The sequence below is a fragment of the Epinephelus moara genome, chromosome 2, assembly GCF_006386435.1.
Source record: "Epinephelus moara isolate mb chromosome 2, YSFRI_EMoa_1.0, whole genome shotgun sequence".
In the NCBI taxonomy this organism is placed as follows: Eukaryota; Metazoa; Chordata; class Actinopteri; order Perciformes; family Serranidae; genus Epinephelus; species Epinephelus moara.
In genome coordinates, this window is record NC_065507.1 from 4,620,905 (window position 1) to 4,640,926 (window position 20,022).

General features: G+C 41.2%; 1 protein-coding gene across 2 annotated transcripts in view; it reads right to left on the reverse strand.

Annotated features, from left to right (window-relative positions):
- crk (v-crk avian sarcoma virus CT10 oncogene homolog) overlaps positions 1-14,750 on the reverse strand; it is a 35,075-nt gene extending 20,325 nt beyond the window's left edge. Inside the window, exons 1-3 of one of the 2 annotated variants that reach the window (XR_007571421.1) lie at positions 14,206-14,750; positions 12,869-13,455; positions 5,895-8,107 (exon numbers count right to left, since the gene is read on the reverse strand). Coding sequence is in view for 1 of the 2 variants with exons in the window: in XM_050067281.1 (XP_049923238.1) it covers positions 7,970-8,107; positions 12,869-13,455; positions 14,206-14,425 (945 nt within the window). In the remaining variant the exon portion in view is untranslated. Of the gene's footprint in view, positions 1-3,328; positions 8,108-12,868; positions 13,456-14,205 lie in introns of those variants that run through there. The other variant, XM_050067281.1, reaches the window with a different exon arrangement.
- Positions 14,751-20,022: the final 5,272 nt, after the last annotated feature.

The following is a 20,022-nucleotide window of genomic DNA, read 5'->3' on the forward strand; positions in this document are numbered from 1 at the left end:
CGAAGTCGTCGAAATCTGGCGCTTGGGCAGTGACGTGTGGCATCAGACACTTATTAAAAAAGCCGTCCTTTAAAGGAAATGACCACTTTAGAATGAAAACACAGACAGTACTTACTGACCCTCATGCCGACAAGAAGTCCAGTGTAGTTTTTTAATCCACAAAACTCGTTCGGGGTATCGGAGGATAACAGCTAGCCAGATTTTTCCATACACTCGAAATGCATGGAACCTACGTCCAAATTCATTTTGAAAATGTAAAGAAACTCTGCTAATGCATTTAAAAAACGTCAGAACGGCTCGTCCGTCGTAATCCAAGTGCCCTGAAGCCGCGGCATGCAAAACTGACTTGAAAAGACATAATTTACTAAACTTTTATAGCAGTCAGTTAGAATGCGACTCGAGAACAAGAGTGTCTCTGAACATTCTCGAGTCTTGCGCGAGTTGCCATGTAAACACAGCACGCCTGCAGGCTAACTGACCACGGTGAGAAATGATGGTATAAAAGTGGAGTAAATTATGTATTGCGAAATGCATTAGCAGAGCTTTATTACATCTTCAAAATGATTTTGGATGTGGGTTCCATGCACTTAAAGTGTACGGAAAAATCCGGCTAGCTGTTGTCCTCTGATACACCGAACGAGTTTTGTGGATTAAAAAACTACACTGGACTTCTTGTCGGCATGAGGGTCAGTAAGTACTGTCTGTATTTTCATTCTAAAGTGGCCATTTCCTTTAACATCGGCATGATATGCGGGCAGCTGCCATTTTAGTTTACTGGTGCTCGGTGGCATCAGGGGGAAATGCAGCGGGACAAGAACAAAAGTTAAGGCACCGAAAATCACCAACTTTCAACCGGGAGAGTGGTGTTCATGTCCCATAAGATTACAAAGTCAAACTCTGTTCTTTTTTCCTAAACCTAATCACATGCGTTAGTTGTTGGAGGGAAAAAAACTATGTCAATTTGTGTTGTTTCAGCATAGACTCTGTGCTTTTCTGTGTAGAAAAATACCGTAACCAGGCCGGCAAGTGCAGCAGATACAGTGAAGTGCATGCTTTTCCCAAATGAAACTTTTATTATGGATCATTAAAAAGTCATGGAAAAGTTTTTGTCCATGAACATGTGTGGGAACCCTGTTTATCTTAACATAAAATTAAGAGAAAATATAAGAGAAATTTAAGATACTGTTGCTGCATGAGGCCCAGTGCTGTTAGCACAGTATTATGAGATCCCTGTATCTTTACCCTGCCAACAGCAACAGACAGAATCGACCATATTTCATGTCAGTTTTCTTACTGGCTGCACGACGTGTGCTGTGTTAGTCCTCATTGGTTTAACAGGCTGATTCACATTCTGTGTGCTTGTCTGAAATCATTCCTACTGTACATTGACACTATAGTTACACAGCTTCATTCAGTGCTACTAAAAATACCCCCTGGTTATATGAATAGCAATAATATCTGTAGCTAGGCAACTGCCATGTGCAGCATGAATGAAAATAGGGTTTACTCATTGACTGTACAGTGAACACAGCGAGCATTAAAACAGCTGTTAGACTTCTTTACAGTATGTTTGAAGGGATTTCATGATTCAGCAGCACATGAGGTCAGACAAAAAGCAGAGCTCCCACACATTACCATGCATCAGAACTGTGTCACTGTGTCTGCTGCACTTGCCGGCCTGGTTACGGTGCTTTTCTACACACACACATGCAGGAGAGTCTCACTACAAATAACAAACACCACCACACTACGTCACATATACACGTAACGTCTAAAAGCAGAAGGCTTGGCCGCTATAAGTCATGGAGAATGAGAACTGTGCAAGTTTTACATTTATATCAAGCATCAGATAAGTTGAGTTAATTTGTCTTTCTTGACATTGCACGTCCTTTGATGTGACTATTGTGCATCACAGTGTCGATGTTGAAATTATATATTGTGTAACCCTACATTGACGCATATTACGTTACATCATCTACGTTACGTCTACATTATGTCAACAGCTAACTTACAGAAAATACATTTGCCGTTATGTCACATTACATGGAAGGTTATCTGTGGAAGATTACTGCAACAGTTTCATTGCAAATTCCATCAGTTTTCCAAAACTTTCAATGATTTTCAGCTGATTCCATGACTTTTCCAGGCCTGGAAAATGAGACTGTGAAATCCCATGGTTTTCCATGACTGTGGGAACCCTGGACAAAATATAAGAGAAGTCACACCGAACGTTCTTAACCATCCAAATCTGCTCTTACCCAGCTGTGCTGAATGATAATTCTCCCACTTGATCATAAATCATTGTTGGTATAGGTAATGCCCCTAAACACCATATAAGGTCAGGTGTGCTGTGTTCAAAAACTATGGCAAATGGTCAAGAATGTCACCAAAAATAGGCTGTAAAAAGGAGGACGTCTGCAGTATTCAAATTGATGTACTGTTAAATAAGCTTAAACAAAGTAAATGTGATTTTCCAGACAGTCAGTGCAGAAAATCAAAAACCTAGCAATGGCTAAACATTTGCCATGTCGGTAGCAGTGGTGGCAGAAGTATTATTCAGATCCTTTACTTCACTAAAAGTACTGATACCACACTGTAAAAATACTTTCGTACTAGTAAAAGTCCTGCACTGAAAATATTTCTTAAGTAAAAGTATGTTAAGTACAATCAGGGAAATGTATTTATGTATAGAAAGTAAAAGTACTCATGCAGAGAAGTTGAAATAAATTGAATAAATAAAATAATTTAATTAAACAGACAAGCAGCAAATCCTCTTATTTGAGAAGCTGGAAGTATAAAATGTTATTTTGCATCAAGTTGATTGAGTTAATTTGCCTTACCTGACATTGCACATTCTTGAAGCATATCAGAGCTAAGTCAACAGCTAACTTACAAAAAATACATTTGCTGTTATGTTACATTATGTGGAAGGTTACTGTAACAATTAATTTAATTAAAAGCAACTGAATTCCATGAGTTTTCCAAAAAGTTCCATGATTTTAGCTGATTCCATGACTTTTCCAGGCCTGGAAAATGAGACTGTGAAGTTCCAATGACCTCTCCAGGTGTTACAAGACGGTGGGAACCCTGTAAATGGCTCTGCATTTATAGTTATAGATTGTTTTGTGTGCATTAATAATTATTTTCCCTTTGATTAATCATTTGTTCTACAAAACTCTAGAAAACTGTGAAACATGCCGAGGTGACGTCTTCAAGGTGCTTCTTGACTCTTCCAAAACTTTCATGACTTTTCCAGGCCTGGAAAATTAGACTGTAATGGTTCTCCATGACTGTGGGAACCCTTAAAAAAGTCACTACATTGAACAGATCATTTGTCATGGGTTTGACTTTATTTACTAGTATATTAACACATTACATGCTACAGAAAATAAAAAGGTAATTTCAATTGTCTTGAAAGAATATAGTGTTATAATAAAATGGCACATTTTGATATTAACACAATTTCCACTGGCATTTCACCACCCCTTCCTTTTGATGAAAAGAAATGAATGACTCCATGCAGGGTGACTAAAAATAAAAATACTTGTCGGTGGTTTCATTGGCAATTTATAAGATAATGATTCATGTAGCTTAGCACCTGCCGTGTGCAGTGTGAGTGACAAAGAAGCTTGATTTGATCGTTACTACACAGATAAAAACAGAACGTGTCCAAAGCTGGCAGCACACACGTTACTTTCCTCGGCCAGATTTTTTCCAAGAAGTCAGCCAAATATTTTTTACATAGTAATTATTATTATTAAATCATTTGGAAGATGGCCGACTTGAAGTGTGAAAGCAAGACAGAGCTTGTCAGGCGTAAGATCACAGAGACGACTGTGGGAGCACTCAGGGATAATTAAAAACCTTCACAGGAGGGTATATAATGCAAACTCAGTGTAAAAGCGGTAAGTGCATCCTGTTAAAAATCAAATTTCATCTCCTTTAATCTCATAAGCACTGGCTGAATATGCTCTCCAGAGGGACCCCATCTCTCTGAATGCTGTTACAGTGCCACCTAAAGGTGACACGGTGCTCTGGCCAGAAATACTGAGCCATGACATCTGAGAGGATCCCTCGCCTGGAAGAGACAGCGAGTTCTCACAGCTCAAATTCAGAGTGGCTCAACTCTGGCGACGGTCTGAACGACACACCCAGCCTGCTTCAATCCAAACCAGTCTGCTTTATGATACACGAGGGTGGTGATTGTCAGGTGTCAACACATAGATTGATTCAATCAACAGAAAACAACCTCATGGGGGGGGGAGGCAATTTGGACGATAACATAATTATCTGTTCTACTTGTCTTGGCAACACAGACATGGCAGAAGGTAAAACAGTAACATAAAAAGTCCAAGTTGTACATCATAAACGGACAAGGCTTTAAATAAAAGAGTCGTGGAGAAAGCACAAAAGAAACCAGAGGATTAAAAGAACGAAGCGGTGCGAGGTGGCGACGAGATTATTAAAGGTTAAAAACAAAGGGCAGGTACCAAATAATACCACCGTCTCTTTTCTCGGACACATTTGACAAGATTTGAACACAGAGCAGTCTCTTTATCTAAGGTATACTCAGTGAGCTGAATGCAGAGCACTAACATGAGAAGACAGTACTAACTAACGTGGTGGACAGCCTACATTCACTCCGTTCAACTTCATTCATGTACATCAGACGCAGAATGAGAACATGTGGCCTTGTGAGGGCTGGAGGGTGGGCGACACACGCGGCCCCCTCGAGTCAGTTTATCCGTTTTGCACCAGCGACCCATCGCTCCCTCCCTCCCAACATGCAGCAGTAAAAAGTGTACATCGAAACGGTTTCCTCCCGCACAAAATCAGCTATGAAGAAAACTACAAAGGTAACCAAAGAGAAACAATATTTTAGCATGTAATGATAATCACATAGTACATCATCTCATAACAATATGTTCTTTTCTTCTTCTTACAAAAGACTACTTGGTGGTACTTGGTCGTAGGTGATGGGTGGGTGGGGCTGAGGGGAGCCAAGGTGGAAGGTGTGGAGAGGTTGAATGTAGTGTTGCCTTTATCTCCACCTCAACAATAGTCTGGAAGTTTCTCAGGTTCACAGCTGGCGCAGCTGCTCTACGGCAAGGACTACATGAGGCTGCTCCTAGCTGCTGGTCTCCACTCAGTATCTCTCCGTTTGGTTCGAGGGGTGGGTGTTGGACTGGTCCTTGGTCTGCTCCTTGTGCAGCGCTTTCATTTCTTTGTGAGAGAAATCCTAAATCTCCCCTGTGATAGATTGTTGTATTTGAGCCTGCTGCTCTCGTCACTCGCTGCCCCAGGTTACCCTACAATGATGCTGCATTCATGTCCAACAGGAACAATGTAAGATGCAAACTCGGCGCTCAACTTACGTAGGTGGTAAACTCTGCCAGGAGTACTGTTCAGTCCTGTTTTGGAGTTGTAAATGTTCTCTTGTTAATCCCTTTAACAGCATTTTAGAATTAAATATTAATCAGGACTGCTGTGTTTTTATGTCCTCAATAAGGCCATCAAACAAACACTAAGGAGACATCAGTTTGGACAAATGAAGGGCAATGGGGGTAAAAAAAAATGCTGCCATGGCAGGTTTAAGCGAACGCAGGATGACGCTGCAAGTTTGTGCTCAAACTCATCACTCGCTACATGCATGTACTGTAAAGCCAGTGTCAAACTGATGCTGTACCTATGTCACAGACATGTACCCTACGCCGTGGACTGACTTGCACCTCTTCAGAAAAGGCATTTTAAATCCTGTGTGTGATTTATCCTGGCTTCATATGAGTAGACGAAATCTCCAATCGTTGCTAGGCTAATTTATACAATGTGAAATACCATAGGCTTGTGCTAATAACGTTAGCATGTTGTATTTGTTTGTTGTTTTGTCAGTGAACCTTGTGAGTTGTAATGGAGCCAAATTATGTGCCGTTACCTTTGTTAAATGTTGCTGTTGTCCCTGGCTTCATATGAGAAGAGGAAAAGTCTGCTAGCTGCTAAGCTAATTTATACAATGTAAAATGCCATAGGCTTGTGCTAATAATGTTAGCATGTTGTATTTGTGGGGAAAATGTGTCCAGATAAAGACAAGTGATTGTCTGTGAATGCTGCGAGTTATAGTGAAGCTGATTTGTGTACTTGTGTTTGAAACTGTCTCTATTAAGCCATGTTTAATGTGTGTTTAATGTGTGTTTTGAATCAATCACACTTTATAGCACTTCACAGACACACCTCCGCACAAGTATAAATGCTCACAACGGCGTAGGCCATGTGCGTAGGCTACAGCGTAGACCTATAAATCCGCCTTTAGTGTGAAACAAGCACATCAGGATTAAAAGAATTGTGGTTAATACACTTAACTTTCTTGCAGAGTTGGATGTGAAGATCAATGTGAGTCTTATATTTGAAATAAATATAATAGCAGACGATAGCTTAGCTTAAGCAGCCTGAAGTAGACGGAAACAGGGAGCCTGGCTCTGTCGAAATGTGACTGTGTGCCTGGGAACTGGTCCGAGCCAAGAAACAGTCCAGCACACAATCCCCATAAACCTGAACTTTTAAACATTGCCTTTTCTCAAATTAAACAAACAAGATAAATGTTTTAATCAGCGAACTATAGAGGTGCCTGTGAGTGGATATTGTTACATTCTCCCAGAGCTAAGCTACATGTTTCCCCCTGCTTCTGGTCTTTATGCTAAGCTACGCTAATTGACTGCTGGCGATTGCGTCATATCTATCAGGATTTCCCACACGGTCATTTATTTGTGGTGGCCCGCCACGTTTAAAACATCATGGAGCAGCAGAATCTCAGGCGCATTGAAAATGAAACTTAACTGCTCTACTGGGTCTTAAAGTTTGCATTCTCTCACAGCAGCTGCTCCTCTCATCCATCGATCTGATGTGATCGGCTGTGAACGGAACGACAGATCAAACATCCACCCCGCTAGTCACAAACTGCTGCTGAAGAAAAGAACTCATGGAGAGCTCCGCCTACGCTGCATTAATGGACCCACACAAACCTCCCAATTTAGAGAGGGGACACAGAGTGATATAAACGGCCAGACAGGCATTTAAAAGAAATAAAAAGGCTGTCGTCGTTGTTGTTGTATCGCCTCCTTTGTTAGCAGCAACCGCCACACATACTCTGTAATTCTGTGGCAAATCCAGTGTGCCGCACAGACACAGAGTCGTATTGTGAACGATTATTGTTGTGACTGTAATTTGTGTTGCTGTAATTGAAGCATTCCCTGGCACAAGAATTTCCTTCGGGATAAATAAAGCTTGACTGAACTGAATCAATCGTCTCATCCAACTCCTGGCAAGAAAATTAATCAGCACATTTCTGAAAACCATTGCTTTTAACAGAGTTTGTAAAAAACTCATTAATGGCACCAAAACACATGAAGGCTGTGTTGTTTCTCTGTATTCCCATTTGAGATGAATGCAGCATGAGTGATCCTGCAGCGCTGTAACCATGGTGACAGATGAGGACGACGATGAAAAATGACACAGCGCTGAGCAGTTATCTACTGGCTGCAACACAGGAAGAGGAAGTGGATGTTCTCTGCGGCGAGGAGTCTCCTGAGGAGTGAGTGTTGATAACGTGTCCACGGCAGGGACGAGGCGAGGGGAGGATCTAAAGGGTGTTGCCACATCCGTGGAACAGGAGGTTCAGTTTACAGCTCCACTGCAGAGTGTGTGACCCATTTATAAGTCAGTCAGTCGGAGCAGGTGGAGGAGGGCGGGCATGGTTACTCAGAGGGGTAGACATAGAGGGTGTGTGCGGTACGAGGGTCCGACGAGGGTCTGTTTGTTTTGTTCTCAGTGATTCTCTGAAACTGTACTTGGTGCAGGTAAAAGCCGGAGCAGACGTGAGGGAGGGGGAGCAGGTGAGTGTGTGTGGTGTGTGTGGGAAGGGAGGGTGAGGGAGGGTCTAATACTAGTGTCCAGGATGCGGCACGGCTGTCCGCTCTCAGCTGAGTTCATCCTCGGCGTTGTGCTGGTCCAGCAGTTTGACGTGTGTGAAAGGAAAGTGGCCACGTTTGCCTTTACATTCACCCTCCCACTGGCCGTTCACGTTTATTTTGGTCACCTTCACCATGTCGCCCACCTGCGGAGGGAACAGAGAAAGAAAAGGTGTGAGAGTTCAGCAGGAAGGAGCCATTACAAGATTTATTATCATCATTAAAGATAATAAAAATACAGATAATTCTCCATCTTATCGAATCCTTTGTTTCCAGCGGGAGCTGAAACAATTATTGGATAAACAGAATAATTACATTTCTGATCATTACGTTATTGTTTCAGTCATTTATCAAACAAAAATCCCAAATATCCACCAGCTCTAGTTACTCATATAGAAAGATTTGCTGCTTTTGTCCGTTTTATATCACTGCAGACTGAATATGTCTCGGTTAAAAACTGCTGGTCAGAGGCAAAGAGCAACATGAATATGAGACCTCAGGTTCTGGAGATTTGTACGAGGCTATTTTGTGACATTTAAATCGATGAATGAGAATTAAAGACAAACCCTAGAGAACAAAACGTCAGTTGCAGCACTGCTGTCAGGTGTGAGCATGTATGGTTACAGCTGACCTGCACAGGAAAAGGAGTGGCTGTTCACTGAACCTCAGCAAACAAGGACTAACAGACAGCTCCAAAGTTCAAGTCGCTGTTGTTGGCGAGGTTATGACACTTCTGTAGAGCTCGTACTATCAGTTTGATGACCTGACCTGTTTCCAGTTAAAGGCAATGTTTCTGGTGATAAATGTGTAACTGGCAGCATGACTCAGTTGGGGTTTTTTCTCTCGCTGATGCAAGAGATTAAATTTAGTTAGTTTTTTTTTTATCTTAAAAGAAAATTGGAGAAGCAATTTAGGTGTGTTTGAACACAAAATGCAGGGACAACATTTTAAAACTTTCCATGACTCGTCAAGGACTCATAGCACAATTTGCAAGTCGCTAAAGCATGCACACCTTCCTGCCAGCCTGGTTACAGTACTTTTTTTTTTTTTTTTTTTTTACACACACATGCAGGAGTCTCGTTTCACATAAGAAATGCCGCCACACTACGTCACAAGTACACAACGCCTGAAAAAGAGAAGGAGAAAATATAAGAGGAGTCGCACCAAACGTTGTTAACCATCCAAATCTGCTCCTACCCAGCTGTGCTGAACGATGAAATCCACTTGATCACAAGTCACTATTGGTAAGATAAGAAATTCAATGACTTCTCCAGGTTTTCCAAGACCCTAGGAACCATGTATATAACCAATTAATCATTGATTGAGAAAATAATCTGCAGATTTATCACTAATAAAAAGTTGCCTCTCTACTTTGCTCCTTGGCCACTGAAAGGGAGTGATTGAAATTGTTCAGGTGTAAAATTCCAGGACTTTTCCAGGTTTTAAAGGACTAACAATTATTTTTCTTTCGATAAATCATTTGTTCTATAAACTTTTAGAGGATGGTTAAATATGCTGAGGTGACATCTTAAAATAGCTTAATGTGTCCCACTACTTCTTTATATTTCTATTCATAGCAGGGATTTTTAAGAAGAATTGCATCAGAGATGACTAAATATGGTGTTCCAAAAGATGATGATGATGCTGTTTTGTATAATTCCAAGATTTTGGTGACCCATTAGTCACAGGGCTGATCAATGGGCTGAAAATAAGGAAATTGGAAACAATCTCAAGCTATCCTGTCTTCATCAGGGTGGAGTCTGACATGTTGTGCTGGAGAAGAGTTGTGCAAAGTCTTTCTAATTTTAATGTCCGTCTTATGATCCAAAAATCTGTCATAGTTAGTGTTCTACCTCGTAAGACAAAGAGCAACAACTCTTCACATGTCAGAACCTGAAACCAGCGAATATTTGACATCTTTGCTTGAAACATGGCTCAGAAAAACACAACAGTTTCAGCTCAGTGTGAATTTGCCTGAGTGCCGTGCTGCAGCTTGTGGATATCATTAATTTAAACTGCTGGCTGCGGCTTGTTTGTGTGTTTTGTGGGTCATTAGTAATGGATTAGTGATGGAAAAGGCTTTATACAGCAGGTACCGATGCATTCAAAGAAGCACTGATTGCTCCCCGTGTCCGTCTGCAGGATCGACTCAGGACATCCTGAGGCATTAGGATGTTTTAAATAGAGGTGCTGATGTGTCTGCGTAATGAAAGGCACCAAGACTTCATTATTATTATGTAACACATAGCCACAGCCGTTTGACACATACTGGTCACAGACATTTGTTGATGCAGTGATTCACAACATACTGAAAGGTGTTTGTGCCATTTGGCTCCCTGTATACAGAACACAGGGGGAGACAAAATACCATTAAACCAACATGATGCTATTCAATACAGACGGCGCCTTAAAAATGACCTCACAGCTGAAGCAACACATCTTTGACACAGGTTATACAAAAACTGAGCAGCATCAGCCTCAGTCTCTCTTCTTGAGCTAAAAATCAATTAGTTGATAATAGTCAATTTCAAAGCAAAAATGACAAACATACTTTTATTCCATCTTCCAAAATGTGAGGATTTACAACCTTTCTCTGGTTATTATGATGTAAAGTGAATACATTTGGGTTTCAGGCTGCTGGCTGGATAAAAACTAAGGTTTGAAAACTTCCCCTTAGACTTCAGAGAAATATGAATTTTTAGAGAACTTTACTGACGTTGTATAAACAGGGCTCCCACACATTTTTTGTGGTAAAAAAATTCCAAAACACTTTGGAGGCTTTTAAGGTCCCATAATAAAATGTTGGTTACGAATCAGATGGCAACAACTCAGTGATAAAACAATTATCAATACATCAAAATGTTTTATTTCTACACAATTTACTTTTCTCACTGTGTGACTACGAGCTACTTTATAGCATACTGTATTTGTAGTGATCCATAATTAAAATGACGTATGGGTCTTGCAAAAGTCTCTTAGGGGCGTTGTTAGAATATACATACCATTTAGTTATTGTTATCTCTACAGACAAATGGCATGGATGGCGCAGCAGAACAGTAGGCGCAGTGACAGTAAAACTTAACCTTCAGTGGGCTGGGTCTTAAGTTTGCCTTCAATCCTCTCATCCATCAATCTGATCTGATCAGCTCTGATTGGATTGACTGATCAATTATCCCCGCTGTGACTTAAAACTCTAGAAACTGCTGCTGAAAGAAAACAGAGTTCCACCTGTGCTGCTTTCATGGACCTGCAAACACTCCAGATTTAGAAAAGGGACACAGACTGATACAAGGACACACACATAAGAAAATAAATAAATAAAAAGCGGAAAGTTAGCTTCCCCCCGTCAGCTACTGCCACACGTAGATATTGTAATTCTGTACAAAACGCTGTTAGCTACGAGAAAAGCCAAGAGCTGAGAGTTATTTCCGCCGCTGCAGAGTTGGTTTAAGTTGTTTAATGCTGCAGCGTGTTGGTCAGCTGGTCTTGTTCGTTACCGTTACTGCCGAACGCTGCTCCACTTTTTCCGTTCATCTCTGAGTGATGGCAGAACAAAGTATGCTCGATATACTTCACGTTCACCTCGCCAATGTCATTATTTAGACATTAAATTAAAGCTCAGTTCAGCCTCTTTCATTCTCTCAACATCATGTTATTAATGAACATTTTGATAATCGATTATTTACATGTGAATCAATGTCGAAGCGTCCACGTCCGCATCGCGATGCATCTAAGAATATATTATTTCCACACCTAACATATGCATGGACTCTTCACAAAGACATAAATTAGAGTTTGAGTGCAAATTTATAACAGCATGTAATCACTGCCTAAACTTTCTGATGCTGCACTGTTTTCTATATGTCCCCAAATTTAGAAACAACTCTTGAGACATAGGCCATAACCACCTGAAACTGTGATCCAGCATTCTGGGCTTTAAGTGTCATTTAAAACACAGACAGAATATAATTCAACTAACAGATGATTTTAAGTTAGTTTCATTTCCTGATGATAAAGAGTGCTCTCCAAAAGGGTTTTCTGAAGACGACGGGACAAGGAAATGTGAGCTAATTATTAACTGTCAGTGGCGCCTTGCTGAGTCACTACGAGCAAACTGGAGTGGAGAAAACAAGCAGCCTCACACAGGTCAAAGCCAGACAAGTCTACCACAGGTGGGAGTGCCAGCAGAGGCCAACTCATACAAAGGATCTACCTGGCATATGCAACTCAGCAAACTTTAAACAAACCAAAGTTTTTTCAAGCTGACAGACGAGCTGGAGAAACACAAAGGCTGCAGGTTTAAGGAGTCCATGGATCTGTATTAGTGTCTTACAGTCCAGCAAGCCAGGAGAGACAAGAGCATGCTCTGCTCAGCCTGCCTCAGAGTCCCACTCCTGCCTCAGCTTGACTCCTGGCTTCACAGAGACCAGAGGAAATGGTCCTGTTCCCAAACACAAACTATTTCCTTCCCCCAACGACCTGCTCCGTGGGAGCCCCGCTCTCGCTTCCGGACAGTTAAACAGCCCAGCCACTGAGAGCAGGGAGCAGAGTTTAATGGCAGTTTTCATATTGGGGTACCCTGTTAGGGTTAGATCTGGGGTGTTTGTCTTTCTGGACTACAGAACACATTTTGGGCAGACTGTATGAGGATCAATCTGTCATGTCACTGGACTGATCTCTGTAGAAGACACTCAATGACCAGAATATCTAGAAAACTGAACAGAAAGCTGTTTGAGCACTTTCTGACCTCGATTCCTCTTCAACACCCTCAAAAAATACCAAGGAAGAAACAACCAAAACCACAGAGGGACAGAAAGTGAAAGAATGTGAGCTCTGTCTCGATAAGCTTCTTTGCTAACTGCCTCCTTGCATGTGCACGGAGTCAAGAAAATCTGGTCCATATTTACCTCTAAGGCCAGGGCAGTCTTGTCGTAGGCGTTGGGCACCCTCTTCTGTATGGCCCTGGCATACACAGGTCCGTTCTGGAGGTTTGGGAGGGGGGTGGGCTGGGCGTACTGGCTGGGGTCTCCCAGCAGCGGAGGGCCGGACTGGGCTGCAGAGCCGTCAGAGTTCCCTACCATTCCCATTCCTCCCGGGGGTCCCCCAGGTACACCGGGCCCCGCTGCCGAACTCGGAGACGCTGGTCGGTACTTCTCCACATACGGCACTGGGATCATCCCCGCCCGGCCTTCAGAGTTCTGGGCGTTCCACCACTGCTCCTCTGGCTTCTCCAGAACTCGGAGAATGTCGCCCTTCCTAAACGGGAGATCCTCCTCGTCGTTGCCGGGGAAATCAAAAAGTGCTCGGACATACTCGTCTTCCAGGCGTGGCGGGGGGCCCCCGGGTCCGACACTGATGAAGGAGGTGTGTTTGGACTTGTTGATGGGTTCTATTAAGGTGGTGGTGTCCAAGTAGTGGATTTTGTAGAACTCTAGCAAAGCAGGGAGAGCGTCGAACTCCTGGTCACCGATGCGGAACCTCGGATGGGCCAAACCTGGTGAAAATGAGGGAAGAGGAATGAGAAAGACAAAATGATAAAGTCTCATCCAACAGACAACCTGCAGATCTGAAGCCAGTCTATTTCTGTCTCCGAGCACGATGGAGGTGCTTTCCAAAATGACCTGGAAGGATTTTTGTTTCCTTATTCTGCATTTCTTTCCTCTGCCATGTTTGTTTTGTTCCTTCCAATGAAAGCTCTGTGTATTTTTGATAAGGTATGAGGAAAAACAACAAATATCCTCCTGCAATATCCACACAGGAAAAAACCAGCGGAGGCAGGGGACAGCGTCTGGTCAAAGTCTATTAAAACCTGGCAATATGACAGACTCTTTCATTCACAACTCTCTCAGGGTCAGCTGGGAAATTAAGCACATTTTAAGGGTGCACCAGGCCGATAATCACAGCTATTATGAAACTCACACCACCCATCATGATGCTTGTAGAGACAGAAACGTGCCCCTGTCTGTATTAATGATTTACTGATATAATGTGTGGTGTAACATCTAGTGGGTCGTCTGTTTGAGCGCCCATTCAAGATCTGAAAGCATGACCTGAGGTGTGTTTGCCTATTAAGAAGCCAACATTACACTGACACATGCTCCAGTGTGTCTGGCCTGCCGTATTCTCCATAAGAGAGTAGAAAATACACTATTGCGCATCTCCTTTGGTGCAAGTCATGCAAGAATGGTCACATCAGCATCTCCATAATACCGAGCCCCCTCCAAAACCACTCCTGTGATCTTACCTGGACCGGATTGTCGGTTGTTGCTGATGCTGTTAATTATGTAATGCGAGACTTTGGAGTTCTCTGATACCGAGAGCACGTAGTCGCCGGGGCTGGTGATGGAGTCCCGCACCAGAAACACGCCGTGCCTCTGCCCCTGCAACAGAGACACAGCCTCCTGCCTGCTCAACCGGCCCCAGTACCAGCTGCCACGGTCCTCCGCGTCAAAATTTCCGGCCATGATAACCACTCCAAAGCCGAGGCTTCACCGGGCCTTCCCGTCGCTCCCTCCCGTTATCCACAAGCAAAGCCTTCAACTCATACAAAAACTTTAGCGCCTAGAGCACGTTTAGTAAACAGGCGACATCCGCAGCTGGTCGTTTGGACATCAATCCGCCGATACAGAACCGGAACCACCAAATAAAAACGACTCTTATTCGGTTTGTGACCGGAAATCAGCTCTAATAACCAGACAGCGCGTTATAGCGACAGAATTCCAGCTACAATCCAGCGACCGATGACAACTAACTTCAAAAACTGAAATGGCGGATACGGGAAAACAAAAAAAGACCCCACTCACCGGATGTGACGTAGACGCACCAGTGTCAAGCCAGTCAGAATCAGCGATGCTAACATTTCACTTCCGGTCATGAAAGGGAGAATAGAACATACATAATACTACTCTAAAACATTTTCCCACCGCATTAGATTACTGTTTTATTTTAATTTATTGTTTCGTAATTACTTTTCTCAATTTCCGTTGTTGTTCAATATTTCTTTTCTATTTAACTTACAACTAAAGCGCTCCCAAAATCAATTATATAATACTCCCACTGCATTAGACATGTATTTTCCCCTTGTATGCTAACTTTTTTATTGTCTTTTATTTTATTTCATTTCAATAATATTACTTTTCGTCTTTTCCTTTGTTCTCTTATATTTAACTTATATTCAACTTATAGTTAACATCACTCCCACAACAATTATATGATACCCTAAAACATTTTCCCACTGCATTAGATAACTGGAATAAATGTATTTTCCCCTTACATGGTAACTTATTAAATTAAATTAAATTAAATTAAATTAAAGTTTATTTTATTTTGTTTTATTTTATTTTATTCTGTTATTATTACTTTTTTCCTTTTCTTTGTTTTTCTAATATTCCATTTCTATTCAACTTGCGGTTAAAAGCACTCACTTTGTAAACATTTATCAACATTACTGTACAACTATTACACTGAACTGTACCTGTATGGAACATGACTGTATGGAACAATTCCTTTACTCACCAATCGAGACAACCTCTACAGATGTGTTAACAGACTTTAAAAAGCATTCAATACCATCGATCAGGTCTTATCAGTGAAGAAACTGGAGTGTTATGATACAGGAGGGATAGTATATTCATGGCTAAGAAGCTAACTTGATAATGTGTACAAATAAACAGTGTTAAATCTGATTTGTTGAAGGTTACTTGTGGGGTTCTGCAAGGTTCAGTGTTAGGCCCTTAACTGATTATATTGTATGTAAATTATATTTATAACGTGTCTAAGTTGCTAAAATTAATTTTATTTGCTGATTATCCTAACTTACACTGCAGGGGGAAGGTTTTGAACTGCTTCTAAATACAGTGCAACGCAAATTAAAAGTCTTAAAAAAATGCTTTTATATGAACAAGTTATTATTGAATTTAAGTAAAATAATACAGTATTTGAAATCCAATCAAAAAGAAAGTCCAGAGTGCTCAGAAGGTTCATATAATCATGTGACGAAGGTGCTCTTTGGTGGGAATATAGACGTCAAAAAAAGGAAGGTTAAAACATGATCATGTTTTAACTTTTTCTAAATGAAACAGTCATTTTCTTTTAATAAAGGCTTTCTGTACATTTAAAGAAGAGTGCCTTGGATTTTCCTTTATTTGAAATCCAATATTTGAAAATAAATTTCGGGGTGTGATAATTCATCATAAATTATGTTGCAAACCACCCATAAACAATGAAATGTAATCTAAAAAAACTTAAAATTGCTGCTCACACAAGCTTGTAATTATTTGATGGTGTATAACAATACCATCTGTTGAACCCCCTGTTATAAACTTGTCTCTCTTACCATTAAATACTGAGGTGTATATTTTATTTTCTAAAGCTGACACATTTGTCAGCTTTAATTTTGTAGATGAAGTCACTTAACAGCACTTCCTTTTCATGTTAACTCTATCTGACTTGACACCCTGTCCTTCATGTTGCTGGCTTGATATTGTGAAACCTAAAGCTTACCTCGTTATTGCACCAGATCAGCAGCAAGTTCACTGTGGACACACACACCTTTTATTTTGCTCCCAGGAGCAGTTAGACGCTCTGAAAAATAAATCTGGCTCATCTGATCCAGTGAAGAGCTGCTTGGTTGCATTTTGTAAGCTTGACCACTAGATGTCAGCCAAACACTATTAGAAACCCAGAACCATGTCAATATCGATACTGTCATACATAACTGTTGTGGTTATGTATCCACCATAAGAGCCGTTGTCCTCAATACATAATCTAACTGATAAAGAATTTCGGTCACAAACAGAAACCATTCATTTAATCAACACCATCAGCATGATGTATCAACAACATTTAGAGGTGATGGGTCATGTGGGTCAAGTGGGGCAGAGCCGATGCTTGCAACAGAAAAAGTGTGGTTTTAGTGAGTAATTCACAAATAAATATAATGCTGGAAGAATCCATTACAAAAATAAAACCTCAGGTGCTGTCGTTTATTTACTTAACTATTAAAGGCAGCAGGACAACACAGTAGCTACAGACAGCGACATTTATAAATGCATATTTGATGGTTTGTTATTGATTTTAATGACTTACCAACATTCATAAGTTCAGACTTGATGGTTTATAACTGTTAATTTTGTCTTACTAACATTTATAAAGGATACCTAATCAGAAAATGACACCCCTTCCTTTTCAATGTTGTAATATTCAACCATTATGGTGATTCTCAGTTATCCCAAACATGAAGCTCTCACGAACGTTCAGTCAGGAAGACAATACTTTTCATACTCAGGCTGAAGTTTCATTCTCATCTTGCTATTCACTCCTCAATGCATGTTCACTCACTATCTTTTGGTATCACTGTGTCCAGGTATGTCAGTTGAGTCACCAGCTGTTTTCATCTGGTTCACAATCAACCAACAGCACAGTGGAACACCTTCTCTGTCCGCCTATCATCTTACTGCTCCTCATTTTAAATATGGTTCTTTTTCTGCCGTAGTTCTTTCTTGCTGCAGTCGTGCATGCCCTCCACCTCCCCATCACCACCTAGTGTTTACGGATTCATCAGCCTCATCAGCCTCAGAGTCATCAGCCACCACCACCAGTGTCTGGACTCCATGGGGGGTTGATCCTGCTGCCGCTCAGATGTCCCTCGATCACAAAGTTCTCCCTCTGGTGTCCAAGCACCAAAGACTTCTGTTGAATCTTAATCAGCACAAATCATATGTTAATGTGTACACTATATTCTGTATGAAACACTATCTTCGGAACCAAGGCCGCAGCTGCTGCAGCAAGGACACGGCCTTTTGTACACAGGGTGCCTGCTCTATCCACTGAACCATCGGGCAAGGAAGATGAAAAACATGATAGGGATATTCCTGAACTACTGAACCATTTAAAAGTGGTGTACACACAATATTTACATTGTGAGTTAGCAGTTTACCAGCTACTATGCAACACAAGAGACACATTTAGTTATTACATTTTGTTAAGATCTATAGCACCTTATGTTAGAGGCAATGTAACAGGGAGTAGTTACTGTATAAACAAATAAAATCCAATTAAAATCAAGCATCAGATTTTCAAAAAAGGATGCACAAATAAGCCAGTTTGAAATTACTACCAAATATTGGTGTAAGTAAAACACATAATACTCTTTTCAGGGTGTGCTATTAACCTCGGCTACCACCAGCAGAACATGTGGATGCTGATGAATGCTCCTTCACATCTCAGGAACCAACTCTGGATGTAGCTGACACCTAGAATCCAAAATTTTGCTGCTGATGACAGGTCAGATACAAACATAAGAAAACGCAGGATTTGTTTTTGTATCGTAGAATTTATTGGGATCCATGGCACAACAGAAAATGATACAGTTTCATCTGTAAAGAACACACAGAGAGTTCCTTTCAAAGGATCACCCTGATAAAGTGGCCTGAAAATAAAAGCCATGGGAGCTTTGGGGAAGAGGGAGAGTGAAAGAAGAAGTTACTGTATAGAGAATAATACAGAGGTATACTGCAGATCGAGAAATATATATCGAATAAAGATTCATGGAGAGATAAAGGTTCAAGGCTACAGACACGCATGCCTTCAGGTTCACATGTGTCTTTTTACATCTCACAAAATATCAGCAGTCTCTGAGCAAGACAAACATGGCATCTTCACATGTACTGGTCACTTAAAGCATTCATAAGCCCCTCCTGCTCCATGAGTCCAAGGTAAACACAACGATCATGTCAACTCTTAGTGTAACACATGAAATGACGAGGCGTTCTGCTTGTAGTGACAAACAGAGAGAGTCTGCAGTCACTGTGCCTGACCTCTGTACAAACAGCCGATGGTAAAACAGAAGCACTCTGGGGGAGGAAATCACCAAACAATAGACATGTGGCTACATTTTCAATAACACATCTTTATATTCAAGCATATTCTGGGCATGTTATTCCATGCTGCAAACACACTTGTTAGGATAAACATTTGAAACAATATTAAAGAAGCCATGTTCGTGCATTCTGGCATGGAATCAGATCAAAATGCTGCATCAGTTCAGGTTAATGTCCGGCAATCGGTTAGAGATCAAACCGCAATGAATACTTTGTGTCGGGTGATTCTGAGTGACAAAAGTAGGCTTGAGCTGTTTCTATTTTTCCATACTTTTATACCTTCCTGACATTTCACCAGAGTATACAGTATATTAAGGTTTGTGAGGTCACAGTGACCTTAACTTTAAGTTTGTGCCAAATTTGAAAAAAATCCCACAAGGTGTTCTTGAGATACCACTTTTACGAGAATGAGATGATGCAAGGTCACAGTGACCTTAACCTTTGACCACTACATTATAAACAGTTCATCTTTATGTCAAAGGTGACGTTTGTGCCTAATTTGAAGAAATGTTTATGTTTATGAATGCACAGACGAGGTCACAGTGACCTTCATCTTTGACTTCTAAATTCTGATCAGTTTATCCTTGACTCAATGTGGATGTCATAGTGACCTTGACCTTTGACCACCATATTCTAATCAGTTCATTGTTAAGTCCAAGTGGACTGAAGTGGAGTTTGTGCCAAATTTGAAGAAAATAGGGTCATGCAAACAACGATCTCCCACGGTTGCTGTGGTAAGTCCATGTTTAAAGGGTTAGTAGAGAGAGTATCATCTTTTGATGATTAATAGTCTTACCTTCAGGATTTTTTGTACCGTTATACCTTGATACCGCCCAAGCCGAGATGAAAGGTTTCAAATTAAAAGCCTGCATCGATGTTGATGTCTAATTCCTGTGATCTCTTTGCTTTGATTTGCATTGACCTTAACATAAAAGCAAACATGGCTTCAGCACGTTACAAACATGTACACATGACTCTCATCTCCACCACCCAAATCTCTCTCTGCAGTCAGAAGGTTTCGTGTTACAGTAGTGAGCAGAAAACCACCATAAACCTGAGAGTTAATAAGCTGAAACAAGATGTTGAGTCAGTTTGACCCTGAGCGTCGGGTCCAACCATCGGCTGTATACTGTACAAACCCAGTGATGCACACTGAACCATAGCTGATGGTTTACAAACAT